At 35.6% G+C, this 16,008-nt stretch overlaps 1 protein-coding gene across 7 annotated transcripts in view; it reads left to right on the top strand.

Moving 5' to 3' along the window:
- The window catches only part of Mt2 (tRNA (cytosine(38)-C(5))-methyltransferase), a 201,009-nt gene that overhangs the window by 156,175 nt on the left and 28,826 nt on the right, over window positions 1-16,008 (top strand). For all 7 annotated transcript variants that reach the window (XM_090410013.1, XM_090410019.1, XM_090410018.1 and 4 more), the window contains one exon: window positions 6,645-6,702. In XM_090410013.1, the coding sequence (XP_090266139.1) occupies window positions 6,645-6,702 (58 nt within the window). The remainder of the gene's footprint in view (window positions 1-6,644; window positions 6,703-16,008) is intronic.

A 16,008-nucleotide genomic window follows, 5' to 3' on the forward strand; every position in this document is an offset into this window, starting at 1 on the left:
CTCTCATAATCTGATTTGGCTTTCCTTACCATACCAGTCACCCTCCTTGCTTGCATTTTGTACTGCTCATGGATATGCTGTTCAATTTTTTCTTTATATTTCCTCCACAATGTTTTCTTTTTTTGTAGTTCTTGCTTTATATACCTACTCATCCACTTAATTCCAACTTGGTTTATCCTCCTGATCTTGGGTATGCAGTCTGATACTTGCCATGCACTACTGGCATTCTTCCTTATAACTTTTCAAGCCACGGCACTGTTCCAAGATGACTCCTGAGTCTCTCATAATCACCAGCCTTATAACTGAACAATCACCAGCTTTATAACTGAACATAAACCCCTTCTTGACAGAGAACTCCACGTGTTGGCAACTTCCCAGAACAAGACCGCATGGTCACTATCCTCAGTTGGAGGCAGAGTGTCTACCTTGGTTATGGATACATCTTCTAGTGCTATTATCAGATCCAACATCCTCAAACCTCTTGTCCCCTCTATAATATGTTGTTTTATATAATTATCTCTTAGCAACTTTATAAATCCCACTTCTGTCTTGCTATTCCCCCTTTCCTCCCTCTAGTCTATGTCCTCCCATAGTTAATCTCCCATAATAATTGTTTGGCCTACACTCATTCTGCTCTGCTGATTTGCCGATACATGGCATCTTCCTGTGGACCCCCCCCCCCCCCCCCGGTCTATAGCAGCACCCAATAACGTATTTTGTCCTGTTTGCCTCTATCTCACACCAGACAGCCTGAAATGAACCATCCCCCTCAGATCTAATATCCTCGTTAATTTCTAATTTTGTTGGTTTGTAATTCTGCAGCTGTCATCAGCAATATTCCACCTCCTGTTCCCTATGTTCTTCCTGAAAATACAACACCCTTCACATTCTATCCTTGTAATTATATCATTTTCAGTCAACCAGGTCTCAGTGCTGCCTATAAATTTTGGCCAAGTTGAGCTTAAAAATGCCTGAAATTCCTCACCTTTATTCCCAATACCTCTTGCATTCGTGTACATGCATTTCAACTTCCCTTTGTACCCATAGTTATACAGATTTCATCCTCCTTAATATCTCTAGTTTCCCGGGTTTTTGCACTACCACACTCTTACTAAATAACACTTTCTCCAAACATCTAACTCCAAAATCATTTAAATGCAGTCTGTAAGGCATATACGAGTCCTTTTGTCCATCAAACTCGCTCCATGCATCAATAAACTGCACATCATTCCTTCTGCACAATCTTTTCTTTGGCCATCATGGTCCTCCTTCTCAGTTCTGTCCTATCATACTCACAATCTTTACTTTCTTGCTCTTCATTTTTGCTTCCAACAACTATTTCATATCTTCTTTCATTTGCATATTTTTCACCTTTCAAATCATTTGTGCCTGCCAATACAATCAACTTGTTCACTCCATTCTTCTGCATGCTTATAGCATCATTAACATCCTTTCCTCTGTTCTTCTAGTAGTTTGTCCTCTACGGTGCTGTTTAGTTTCTCTTTTAATATTCCTGCTTATATTTTGACTTTATTTAAAATACAATGAATACAAACAATAGATTTAGAAAAAAATGGATAGCTTTTTTTTTTCAAAATATCTGGACTGAAAAGAAGCAAATTTTTATACAACAAAAAATGATTTAACAGAAAATATTACAATGTCAGAACTTAAAAAATACAATAAATAGATGAAAAATAGAAAAACATTAGGTGAATATAAACATGGAACTGTACAAAAAAATGGTGAAAATTTAATAGACTTCTGAAATTCTTGAACATGGTCTGTTCAAGAAAAATCTCTAGAAAAACTCTAGACTGTTGGAAAAAAGTACTGTTTATACCAATTTATGAAAAAGGAAATAAAGATGACTGCAATAACTATAGGTGAATTGGTCTGATAAATGGGGCACAAAATATATGCAGGAATATTAAAAGAGAAACTAAACAGTACTGTGGAAGACAAACTACTAGAAGAACAGAATGGATTCCGATCTTGCATATGCTTAATTTTCACTATAAAAATATTAATTGAAAAGCCAAGAGAATTTCAGAAAGAAACACACAGTGGTCTTTGCTGCTTATGAAAAAGAAGCTTTTGATAATATTAATAGATAAAAGTTATCTAAAATATTAACTGATCTAAATATACCAAACCTACTCGTACAGTCTATACAAGAAATATACACAAGAAATAAAATAGTCAAATCAGAACAAATTATCAGAATGGAAAGACATATCAAGAGGAGTACAGCAAGGATGTACCCTCTCACCTCTGCTTTTTAATATATATAAAATAAAATTACAACAATCAGGAAACAGCATAACCCATTTGGTATATAAATAAACTCACAAATAAAGACAGATACACTATTATTTGCAGATGATCAAATTGTATTAGCTACATTAGAAGATGGTCTACAGAGATCAGTAAAATCGTTAAATGAAATTTCAGAACAATATAATATGAGAATATTAAAAGTAAAGACAAAAATAATGGCTTTCAAAGAAGGAAAACGAAGTAAAATAGTAATAGGTAATAAAATATTACAAGTAAATTAAGATACCTGGAATGTGACATCATATGAAGATGAAAAAATATAGACATTCAAATATGAAGTTTTGTTATAGTAAATATATTTAATCCATCCTTGGTTAAAAAAAAAAAGAGGTCAGAATATATAACATTCTGTCAAAAGCAACATTATTATGTATGGAAGTGAAACATGGACCATAAAAACAAATGAAAAATGGGTACTCAAGCAGCAGCTGAAATGAAGTTTCTGAGAAAAACAGCTGGATATACTAAGTGGGACCATAAAACAAATGAAGAAATTTTATAATCCCTGTATATAAAACCAATTAACCACTATATAAGTAAATATAAACAAAAACAGAACATCTATATCAAATGGCCAAATAAATGGAAAAGAAGAATTGCAAGACCAAGAAAGTGATGGCGTGAGATCAGAACAGGCCACTTGACCTAAAATCCACAATAGGAAGAAGACTTTTTAAAACACAAAAGCGTTATAATGATCTGGCATAATGTGGTTTACAAATTTAGTTAATCTCTATCCAGTACCTCCTATTTTATTGTACAATGAAACCTGTGGAGAATTCATGACTAAACAAACGCACGTAATAAGTTTTAATAAGTAAATATTTCATCCTAAGTATCTTAGGACATCGTCAGTACAGTTAATTCAAACAATACTAGGAATAACATACAGTTAGCATGCATGATTACAATGGAATTTCAATATGTGTGTAGTAGCTTATAAAATTCAATTAAAATATCTCGAGGTGGGGGGGGAGGATTACATTAAAATAACATATATAAAAATTATTTTACAAAGTTTTGTATGACAATTTCCCATACTTTAGTCATTACGGTTTAGATTTAGTCTGTGAAGTAGGGCTTAAGCACTTTCTTTATATAAACGTTCATGTTTATATAAAGATCTATGTAGAAGTTTGGTCTTTTCCCAATGGATTCTATGGTTTGGGTTTTAAACTTCATGTTGTGCGAGGCCAAATTTCTGCAGTTTGATAAGACGGATACGGTCTCGATGTTCCGAAATGCGTTTATGAACAGATCTACCTGTCTATCCATCATCATCATCAAATTCCTGCCATGTACCCTCAAGGGGTGTACAGGATATGATAGTACTACATGAAAAAATTACATCATTACTAACTTCCTATCTACAATTTTCCTCCAAATCAGTCTGTTACTTGTCAAGACTCCAACATTATCAGATCTTATATTCCTATCGTCTAAAGCACTTTGTACCGTATCAATCCACCTATATCTTGGTCTTCCTCTGGGTCATTTTCCTGCCAACCTGGCAGAGAACACTTGTTTTGCTAATCTTTCCTCTCCCATTCTATTTAGGTGACCATACCATCTGAGATTAGCTCTGCTAACGCATTCCTGGATGCTGACAATGTCAAGTTCTTTCCTAATATCCTCATTTTTAATATGATATTGCCATTGATGCCATCTGTTCACGCCTCTAATCTTTCTCAGGACTCTCATATCTGCGGTCTCTAGTCTTTGGTCAAGTGTTTTACTTCTGACCCAGCTCTCAGATCCATAAGTTAAAATTGGTTTGAACACAGTCTTGTATACAGCTAATTTAGTGTTCCGACTAATTTCTTTCTTATTCCATATGAATTTATTCAATTGACTTCCCACGATACCAGCTTTGCTGATTCTGTTGTCTATTTCTATATTTAGTTTACCATCTTCAGTAAAAATTGTGCCTAAGTAGCTGAAATGTTTTACTTGTTCCACAGGTTCTCCATTCACAACACAGTTGACATTATCAATGATTCTGCCTGTTTTCATTGTCTTTGTCTTTTTATTGCTGACCTTCATACCATATCTATTACAACAGCTATTCAATTTAGTCAGAGAATCTTGCAGACTTGTAGCGGATTTATTTAAAGTATAACATCATCCGCATAAAGCAAAGAGCTGACATTAACATCTCCAATTTTGATATCAGGTTTAATACCACATTCCTTCATAATGTGATCCATATAGATAATGAATAACAGAGGGGATAATGTACATCCTTGTCTCACACCAGATTTAACATTAAACCATCTTCCTGTACTTCCTTCAATTCTATGGTTGATTGGTTTGTAGGTAGTAAGTTTGTATTTCTTCATAATTTTTGAAAGACGTTCGGAGATGCCTTTGACATAAGGTATGGGAATCCTATGGGCATGTTCTTGTCTAGGTTGATGTATGGGGAAGTGACTGATGATTTTTTGAGTTGAGATTGTATCCATTTAGTATGGCTGTATTTTTGATTATTTCCAATTCTTGGTTTAGAGATTCTTCAGAGGAGCAGAATCTGTGTGCTCTCGTTACTAATAATTTAATGATGCCAAATTTTTGAGATGGATGATGAGCAGAAGAATTGTGAATGTAGCAATCTGAAAATGTCTGCTTGCGATAGAAATGGAAATGGTACCATCTTTTTTTCTGGATGTGTAAATCCAGAAAGGAGATACCCTGTGGAGATTCTTTTTCTAGCATAAATAAATTTGATGTGAGGATGAAGGTTTATTTTATCTAGAAACAGGTGTAGTTCTTGTTCGGAATGACCCCAGACAGCAAAGACGTCATCGACATATCGTAGCCAACCCTCCACACACACACAGATATATTTTAATTCTATAACACACTACTTTAGGATGAAATATTTACTTATTAAAACTTATTACTGTGGTTATTACGTGTGTCTGTTTAGTCAGTACCTCCTATGTCCACCATTTGTTCTTTAACGTCATGCTTAAGAGTATACCACAATTATAATATCTTTATACCAGCCTACTTACATTATTATTGCTGCACAGATATCTCTCTGGATATGCCCAATAGTGTATACCAGCCTACTTACATTATTATTGCTGCACAGATATCTCTCTGGATATGCCCAATAGTGTAATTGGAAGAATGATGGCAAGTTGTGCCATTTGGTTGGAAAAAGCCTAAGTTTGATGAGAGGAATCTTTATATGGGTTTTTTAAATTGAAGGTGAGTTAGCCGATCTCATATGGAGGTAGCAGGGATTTTTTCTCATAGAAACTCCAGGTTTTTAATTTCTTGTACAGTAGCAGTTTCTGTGTAGTTGGTAGATTAAATTGTGGAGACGGAGTTGTAGAGTGCCCTCCTTTGATGAGTCCTTGGAGGTGTCACATAAAATTGATAATAATAATCTCCATGGAATCGGAAGACTCATCACCAACGATCCACACCTAATCTTCATATTAACAATAGTTATCATGCCATTCCTTAAATTCGTTCATGGTCAGAGCACTTACAACTAATTCTGGCAATCCATTTCACTTATTCACCACTCTACCAGCAAAAAATCTTGCCTATACATACATACATACTTGCTAATGATACTCTTATATAACTTCCAGGAGCAATCCTTATTCTGTTTAACATGTATTGAAAATTTTCTTTTGTCAATCTCATAGAATTCCTTTAATAGCTTATAAGTTTCTGTCATGTCTCCTTTTTTCTGCCTATAAACTTTGCAATCCACACACCTTTAGCCAGTCCTCATAGGGAGCATTCTATAGACCTGTCACAAGCTTGGTGACTTGTCTCTGAATCCTATCCATCACCTTATTGATCCTTCTCCCCCCCCCCCCAAAAAAAAACAACAACAACCAAGTGACCAAATATGTGCATGATAGTTGAGATGCATTCAAGTTTCACAGAACACGATATGCTCTGTGAACTTCACCTCCCTGTTCCTGTCCACCATTTTTCCAAAGTCCCATTAATCTAATGCAATCCAGTAGCATCAGTGTGATACAAAGTATGTAACCTTTTCAGCCCAAAGTGGATAATCTTACATTTTGCAATATTAAATTGATAATTATTATCCTTTGCCCATAATGCCAATTTATTTAAATTATCCTGCAGGTTTTCTACATCACCTTTATTAGTTATTGTCTTCAGAAGTCTTGCACCATTTGGAAACAATTGAATCTTCAATATATAATAATCTTTAAACAATTGATTATGTAATTTTTTTTTTTTACTGATATAAGAAATGCTGCTAAGTAATCTTGCAAAGTGGTGTGAATAAATGAATTTTCTTTTCAAATTAGGTATGGACATTACGTACAAGGAACTGGGTCTGTTCTTCAAATGAATACCAGGATTGAGGTATATTATCTGACTAAATATTTTACAATTACATTTTGATTTTAATGGTTATGCAAGTAAATTTATTATTATCTGTCAGGTATCTCCATAGACCTTTGTTGGAAACCTCTTCTAGACATCACTCGTCATATCTTCTGGAATGCATTCACTGAAGAAACACTCCCAGTATTCCTTTTGCTTACCACATGCCGTGATATAAAAACTAACATTTCACATGCTTGTTGACATAATTTCTTACTCAGCTTCCAGAATTAACCCCTTTTTCTCTTCTCGCCTGCCAAACTTTGAAAAATATCTCCTTCATAAGTACTATAAAATATCCTTGGTAATTTCTATGTTTCTGCCCTATTCCTCCTTCATCTGCTTACCAGATTTGGAAGCCTGTGCTCCTTCACTGTGTTCTCATAATCAGACATTCTGCAGATCTAATATTATTTTAGTTGCCTTCCTCTAGATTTCTATGTTATCTTCTTATCCTCATCAAAATATCTGATATTTAAGTCTGGTATAAATTCTATGTGGAGACTGTTGATCAGTTATTTTATTATGGTTAAACATCTACCAGTTTTATATACACATCAGTCTTTTTAAAGTGTGCTCCACAGCCCGACAGTGGGCTGCAGATTTTTGTGGTGGGCCATGATATTAAAAGATCCAAAGAACATTTATGGAGTGAATGTGTGTAGAAAATGTAAGGAAAATGAGGAATTAAAGTGTATTTCAGGTCGTGAGTGTGATAGTTTTGTCAAATTTCAGAATGAAGATAATAGCGATATGATAAGAAATTGCAAGGTTGTACCAGAGAACTGTGAGGGCATGAATGTAGAAAGTGTGAATGATGGTATTAATACAGAGGAAATTAATGGTTTAACAGTTAATAAAAAAGATGAGATAGATGCGATGAGTGAGATCGCGCTGTTGAGCAGAGCGATACATAGAGCAAAACGGCAGCTAGAGCATATGCACAAATGTCTACCGAGTGTACCAGCCAATAATAAAAAGTATGATAGGAAAAATAAGAGTATGTTTGTGAACGTAAACAAAATGAAGGAGTGAGTGCTATATGGAGATTTGCTAGTACGAGGATGTGTAGAGAATTTGACAAAATTGTACCAACCTGGTGCGACCATCAAGGACGTAAGCGAGTCTATTAGAGAGCAAAAGGAAAGGGTGAAAGAAATGATAGTTGTCGCAGGTACGAATGATTTGAAAGGAGATAAAATGGAAATGATAGAGGACCTGAATGAATTGTTTGAGGTAGCAAAAGAAAAGAGTGAGAGAGTTAGGATGATTAGTCTTTTTCTGCGGTACGACAGTGAAGTGCTTAGAAGGAGGGCCATAATTGCAAATGACTTTATGCGTGGGTTATGCATGACGAGTGGTGTGGAATTTGTGGATGTGTGGAGTGAGTTCGATGGGTGAAAGGATCTATATAAGATGGATGGTTTGCATTTGAATAGATTCGGTGTAAGGAGACTTGAAAAAGTGTTGTTGAATGAAGTAGATGTGCAGAATCAGGGAAACTAGATTTATTAAAGTGGGGGGAGTAAATATGCAGACCTTAGGGAGGCAGTTGAGTGTATGAATGAGTATAATATGCCCAAGCGAATAAGGACAACAAATCAGAATGGGATAGTTAGTATATAAGGCATCAGGTTGGGGTGGGGCTAACGGGGGTCTTCAATTCATGTACACTAATGCTAGGAGTATTAGGAACAAGAAGGAAGAATTTTTGGCCTTGGCTGGCACTTCCAGACCACAGGTTATTGGCATTAGTGAAACATGGCTGACTGTAGATGATATAGCTAGTGGGATTGAATGTGGTGGGTATAGTGTGTTCAGGAATGACAGGGAGAATAAAATGGGGGGAAGAGTATTGTTGATGATAGCTGATGAGCTACAGCCAAGGAGAATAGAAGTTGAATTGCAGGATAGAGAAAAAAGCACATTTGAGGCCATTTGGTGTGAGATTGTGGCTAGTAGAACAAAATATACAATTGGGTGCTGCTATAGACCAGGTGATGGAAAAGATGGTGGAGATAGTATGCACAAGCAAATAAAAGAAATGAGTGGAAGGAGGGTAATTATTATGGGAGATTTCAACTATGGTAGCATTGATTGGAGTGAGGAGAGGACACACGGGAGGAAGGAATTGGATTTTATGCGGTTATTAAGGGATAACTATCTGCGACAGCATGTAATGGAAAATACTAGGGGTCAGAGAGTGCTTGACCTAGTAATTGCATCTGAGGATTTGGCTGTAACTAATATGACCACATTGCCACCAATTGGTGAGAGTGATCATAGGGTCTTGACTTGGGAGGTGGCTAAAGGTGTGGAATTTACAATTAAGACGGGATATATGTGGAATTATCAGGCTGGTAAGCATGACAAGCTTAAGAGTTTGATTGATTCAGTGCCATGGCATGTAAAACTGCAAGGGCTAGAAGTTGATAGTGCATGGGAGGCAGTGATAAGACCTCATGAAGCAATGGCTGACTGTATACCTAGAGTCCGAATAATAAATCAAGTGGGGTTAAATGGATGAATAACACCATTAAGCTTGAGCTGCAAAAAATAGAAACAACTATGGAGGGAATTTAAGGAGAAAGGTGACCGGCAGGCACATGAATGGTATAAAGTGCAGGCCAGAAGGGTAATGAGTGTGGTAAGAAAAGCAAAAAATGATTATGAAAGAACATTGGCCATGCAGGCTAAAGAGAATCCTAAACAGTTTTTTCGATATGTTGCAAGTAAAAGAAAAAACGTATATGGCAGAATGATTTTAAAGAATGCCGATGGTAGGGAGGTAAATGAATCAGTTGATATAGTTGAGTTACTGAGCGAGCACTTTGCAAGAATATATCATCCAAGTGGTGACATTGCAGATGTGAATGAACCAATAGATTATACGGGAATTGTAGTGAATGAAGTGGGGTGAGTAGTCTATTGCAAAACCTCAATATCAATACATCTGTGGGATTGGATGGTATACCAGCTCGTGTCATACGTGAAGCGGCTAAAGAATTGTCAGTACCCTTGCTATTTTGTTTAATTTGAGTCTCGGGTCTGGGTTAGTCCCGAGGGGGTGGAAGGAGGGGAAAATTTCAATTTCATTGAAAACTCAATTTCAATGCAAGTCTTTTTAGCTTATGTATTTTAAACATACACAAACATTAAACTGTAATACTGATTTTATACAGACTAAATTGTAATCAAGTAAATGCTTCATTAAAAATTAGCACTACATGTAAACACGATGTATTAGCCTTGCATGACTACTATATATGAACAACAAATCAATTGTGCATTTTTACACAATATAAATGCACTAACAACAGAAAATAGTAATTTGAAACAGAATATTTATGCTGGCCTGGTTGGCTGAGTGGTCAGTGTATCTGCTCTCCAGTCAAAAGGCCGCAAGTTCGTATCCCACTCTGGGCATGGATGTTTGTGATCGTCTCTGAAAATACTAGTGGTGGTGGGTGGTAGATTGCGTTGGTGTAGTTGTGGTTCGTTGTAGTTGGTGGATTGAGTGGTGGAGACAGAGTTGTAAAGCCCTCCCTCGATGAGTCTTTGGACTCCCTGGAGTTGTTATGTAGTAATAATAATATTTAAGTTAACTTTAATTTACATAAACAGAATTCTGTAGAACATCTGTATGGATGTGCTGATGATCTACACCATTCCTATCCTGATTTTATTCCACAATTTTGTACTTAGGGACGATATATGAAGGCTCATTAATAGTAGAAAATATGAGACTAGTGGGCCTCTGAGTTATTTGCTTTGTCCCAGTGGGCCATGATGAAAAGTTTGAGAAACGCTGATATACGTTATTGTACAATTCATTAGGAGAGCAGAGTTAAAAAGCAACCAAATTAACAGAAACTATAACAGAATATTTGGATGTTGTGGGGATGACCAACAATGGTGAGTACATGCAATTTTGTATTATTATGGGATAGCTGTGTTATAAGTGCATCTGAGACCTCCTCCATGTAGTTCTGCACTCACCAAGTTTTTCTAGATTTTACATTTTTGTGATATTATATTAAGTGTGTATGTGTGTAAAAAAGAAAAAACACCAAGTTCGGAAATTTCTTCTCTTTTCATGCTACACTTCTCTTCTTTTTTTATCCATTCATTTCTTTCATGTCTCTTTTCATTTAATAGAGCAGTCAGGAGGAGTGAGTTCAGTTGGAAACTGAGTTCGGATCTCATCTATGATGAGATTTCAGTTTTTTTTTATTTATTTTATTATTTTATATATTATATAAGGACCTTTCATCTGAAGGTAAATTGGCCAGCCTTGTATAGAGATAATGTAACTTTTTCTTCTTGAGGATCCAGGTCTTTAATTTCACAAAACAGATAAATCCAATTAGAGAAAGAACATGCAAGTAATAAACATAATAATATACTGGCCTCAGTGTTCTTAGTTACTTCATCTGGAATTCCACCCAGTTTCAGTCGCATATCGTTTCTTGTGCTTTTTAATTTATTTGAGTCTTCTGTTTTCCATTCTTTAATCTTTGTGCAGCCTTCATTTCTATATATGAAGGATGCACAAATTTCATTTCAAGCTATGAATTTTAATTTGCATTCTTTCTTGCACATCTCTGCACATTCCACATCCTACCACTGCAAATCACTTCAACTGTCCTAGTAAGTACGGAAATAATAAATAAAACTGTGTATTCTTTCAGTACGTTTCCTTTCTACCATCGATTGCTCATGCTTTTCTAATGAATACATTTTGCGAACATTAAATCAATGAAATATGATTAAATTCAAGTATTGCTCCTTGAAAGAAATAACAGAAATACTAAAGCTTTGCTCAAGTATTCTGCAGAACCCTTTTTTTTTTAATGTATGTATTATATTTTCTTTGTTATTTTCATTGTTCAGCACTATACTACTACTGCATTATAAAATTCATTTGTATTTTCATGTTGCATTTTTTTTGTTGCTGTTAACTGTTTTTCTGTATTAATCGTGCATGTATTTACAAAAGTAAGAATATGCATGTTTCTTTGTTCTTGATATTATTCATTAATCATGTTTATCTACAAAAATTAGCACAAAGTTCTCTTTTTTTTTAATAAAAAAAATGACAATGCCACTTACAACAAAAGATTTATAAACCTAGCACATTAGTAATGCAAGGGATGATCGGGACTATGGATTAGATGATCTGGCACCATACTGTGTAAATAATACAGGACTTTACAAGCCACTTCTCACTTCTAATAAGCAGAGGGATATAGTCTTACACTGTAATACAAAAATCATCTAATACCTAAAGCCATTATAGCATGTCCTTGGTTCTTTGTTGAGGAAGCTATGTGAGTGAATTATGTTAGTAGGTTCTTTAATACAATGTGAAGGGAAGTTTTCTTCAAAATAGAGCATGATAATTTTATCCCAACTGATGACATAATTTATGTTAGAATAAAGAGTCTTGAATACATAAGTTTCTGTGGTTTAGCATTTCTGCAGAAAATTTTTGGTATTGAGACCACATGTTTTTAGACATAACAAATTTAATAAACTAAATAATATAACCTTGCAAGTTATGTAAGTAGTCAAACTTACATCATCAGGCTAACAGAAAAGCTTAGGTGTTGGCGGTTATTCATGACTTTTGAAAGTTTATTTTTCACTTGGTTAGACTATAATAAATTTAGTTTAATCATTTATCCAAGTGTGAGCAAACAAAGTTTGCGAATGAAAATATCTTCAGGACTGGGGTAAGGTAGTACAATACCGGGCAACTCGTAGCAAAGGTGGACCAAGCTAACCTCCTATCTCAGTATCTCTCATAATGCAAAACACATCTCCTTGCAGATATGTATAATGTTATGCATTAAGGGAAGGGCCACTACCCGGACTAGTTTCGACCTTTATTGAAGTCTCTTCGGTGGGAGCCAGGCCCAGAAGTGGAGATACCAGGCAGAAGCAATGAAAAGGTCATCTTTACCTATAGGAGTTGCCAAAAGGTGTGTCACCTTTTTATTAAATTACTCTGAATTTAGAGAAAGATGTTGAAAGTTTATTTTTCACTTGGTTAGACTATAATAAATTTAGTTTAATCCTTTATAGCTTGGTCCACCTTTGCTATGAGTTGCCTGGTGTTGTACTACCTTACCCCAGTCCTGATGATATTTTCAGGGGCAAACTTTGTTTGCTCACACTTGGATAAAGGATTAAACTAATTTATTTAAATTAAGGGGATATTAAATCCCACATTGTTTTAAAACCGAATAAGAAACTCAAAGATTGGAATCAAAGAGCCAAATATAGTATACACAATATGTTGTACTACCTTACCCCAGTCCTGAAGATATTTTTAGGTGCAAACTTTGTTTGCTCACACTTGGATAATATCCCCTTAATTTAAATAATGTTTACATTGCCGAAATGAAGCCTATTGGCTCTTTATTTTAAATAATTTATGGGTGCACATTTTTGACAACTTCTATTTAGCAGAGTATATAATTTCTTTTTGCTATACCCTTAGTAATATTTTGGTCTAGCTACTCACTGATGAGATCTCAATAAAGATCGAAACTGGTCTGGGTAGTAACCTCCCACTGTAATGTATAACATCACCCATCTCCTATGAGATGGGTTTTACATTATGGAAAATACTAAGAATAGCGATCAGAACTTTCGCCACCTTTGCTACGAGTTGCCCTAGTTTGTACTACGTACCTTGAACTACGTGCTTTAGCTTACGCTAGTAGTCGCCGATACTTTTATCGTTTCTATATTCGGCGTGAAACTGTTTGATTCCAATCTTTGAGTTTCTTATTCGGTTTTAAAACAATGTGGGATTTAATATCCCCTGAATTTAAATAATGTTTACATCGCCAAAATGAAGCCTATTGGCTCTTTATTTTAAATAAAAGGATTAAACTAAATTTATTATAGTCTAACCAAGTGAAAAATAAACTTTCAACATCTTTCTCTAAATCCAGAGTAATTTAATAAAAAGGTGGCACACCTTTTGGCAACTCCTATAGGTAAAGATGACCTCGGCATTGCTTCTGCCTGGTATCTCCACTTCTGAGCCTGGCTCCCACTGAAGAGACCTCAATAAAGGTCGAAACTAGTCTGGGTAGTGACTCTTCCCTTAATGCATAACATTATACATATCCGCAAGGAGATGTGTTTTGCATTATGGGAGATACTGAGATGGGAGTGATGTTAGCTTGGTCCACCTTTGCTATGAGTTGCCTGGTGTTGTACTACCTTACCCCCAATCCTGAAGATATTTTCAGGCGCAAACTTTGTTTGCTCACACTTGGTTAAAGGATTAAATTAAATTTATTATATTATTCATGACTTATTTTACACAAAGTAACTTTGCCGTCACGCCCAAACAAATTCCTAAACTAGAAATTATGATAAAAGTAGAATGAGGTATCCATGATCTTCTGCCGGCGGCAATGGCCAATAACGTGCGACTAGATATAGCAAGTATTCTAAACAAGGCTAGCCTCCAAAAAGCAATATTCCACTTAATCAAATACCTGCCCTAAAAAGTTATATAATAATTAAAATATTATTATTACAAAAGACGATAAAGGAAATGCAACAGTTATCATGAATCAAGAAGAGTACAACAGAAAAATGCAATATCTCCTATGTGACAGTTCCACTTATCAAATTATACATTGAGACCCTACGATGTCTAAAAAGAAAAAAGTCCGAAAATTACTGAAAAAAGCGACGTCATGGCCCAAAGAAATCATCAAGAAAATAAAACCAATTCATGTTAAACCACCCTGTATTTATGGATTACCAGACATCCACAAAACTAATATCCCCCTATGCCCCCATAGTCGATAGCACATAGTCCCACATATGAACTGGACCTGCATTGAGCCAAGTCACTTGCCCATAAAACTTTTTTGTAAAACAATTATGATCAGTATCTTGCCAAACTACTTGATCGCCTGAGTTTGTTGTATGGGATGCCAACCTTATGTCGTCTTCTTTTTTTGAAGATGGCATACGTGTTCAGACACGTGAATTTCCTAAGACTGCAGTCCACACACCTTCATTCCCTCAATAGGGAATGTTCCAACTCCCCATCTTGCTTGCTCACCTCTGAATTCTCTCCACCACTGCCTCATCTCCAAAAAACCCAGGACACAAGATCTGAGCACAGTAATTCAGGTGTAGACATATCAAGGCTTTATAAAGAAGAATAACAATTTCCTTATCTCTGCTTGTTAGTGTGTGCGTGTGTGTTCTCCAGTAGCCAAGTAATCTAACTACCTTAGCAATATGTCCTCTAAACTTCAAATCTGTCTACGCTTCCATATACTACTTTTTGATATCTGTCCAGCAGCCATCCTCTTATCCACATAAGTCTTATCCATCCCCATTTGTGTTTTTTAATAGCCAAGTAATCCTATGAACTACCTTAGCAGTTGTTCTGTAAACTTCAGCTCTCTGTCTACCACTATCCCTAAATCCCTAACTTCATCTATTTCCTGGAATACAGTTCCATCAATGTGGCACATAACTTAAACTGTTTATACCAAAATGTATAACTTCACATTTCTTCACATTAAACTGATATTCATTATCTTTTGCCCATACTGATAACCTATTTAAATCATCTTGAGCATCCTGCAAGCTCTCTACATCACCTTAATTCACTATGAAGGTGATGTGGAGAGCTTGCAGGATGCTTTGCATCATTGGCAAACAACTGAATATTTCCTTTATTTTCTATATCATTTATATACAAAATGATTTGAATAGGCTGGAAATTTGGGCAGACGAAAATGGCTATGAGTAAGTGTAAAGTTTATGCACTTTGGCATGATGAGATTTCCAGCAGCATATTATATCGGCAGGGTTATTGCTACAAGAAACTGAGGAGGCAAGGGATCGTGGCGTATTGGTGGATAGGGATTTGAAGTTCAAAGGTTGCATAGCAAACGTTGCAAATACAACTCAGAGGATAATTGCGATGTTGAAGTGAACCTTGACATCTAAGGATAAGGAAGTCATTTTGTCTCTTTATAAGGCTTTGATAAGACCTCACTTGGAATATTGTGTGCAGATTTGGTCTCTTGGATTCCAAGGAGATAAAGAAGCTGTGGAAAGGGTGCAAAGAAGAGTTACAAAAGATTATATCTAGATTATGGGATTTAGATTATGAGGACGGATTGCGAGTATGTGGATTGCAGACTCTGGTTAACAGGAGAAAGAGGGGTGATGTGATAGAGGCCTAGAAACTTTTGAATGGGTGTTATAGGATATTGTCTGAAATTTTTTGTT

This window comes from Typopeltis vanoorti, chromosome 20 (genome assembly GCF_054136105.1).
Source record: "Typopeltis vanoorti isolate ZY-2024b chromosome 20, IOZ_Tvanoo_1.0, whole genome shotgun sequence".
Classification (NCBI taxonomy): Eukaryota; Metazoa; Arthropoda; class Arachnida; order Uropygi; family Thelyphonidae; genus Typopeltis; species Typopeltis vanoorti.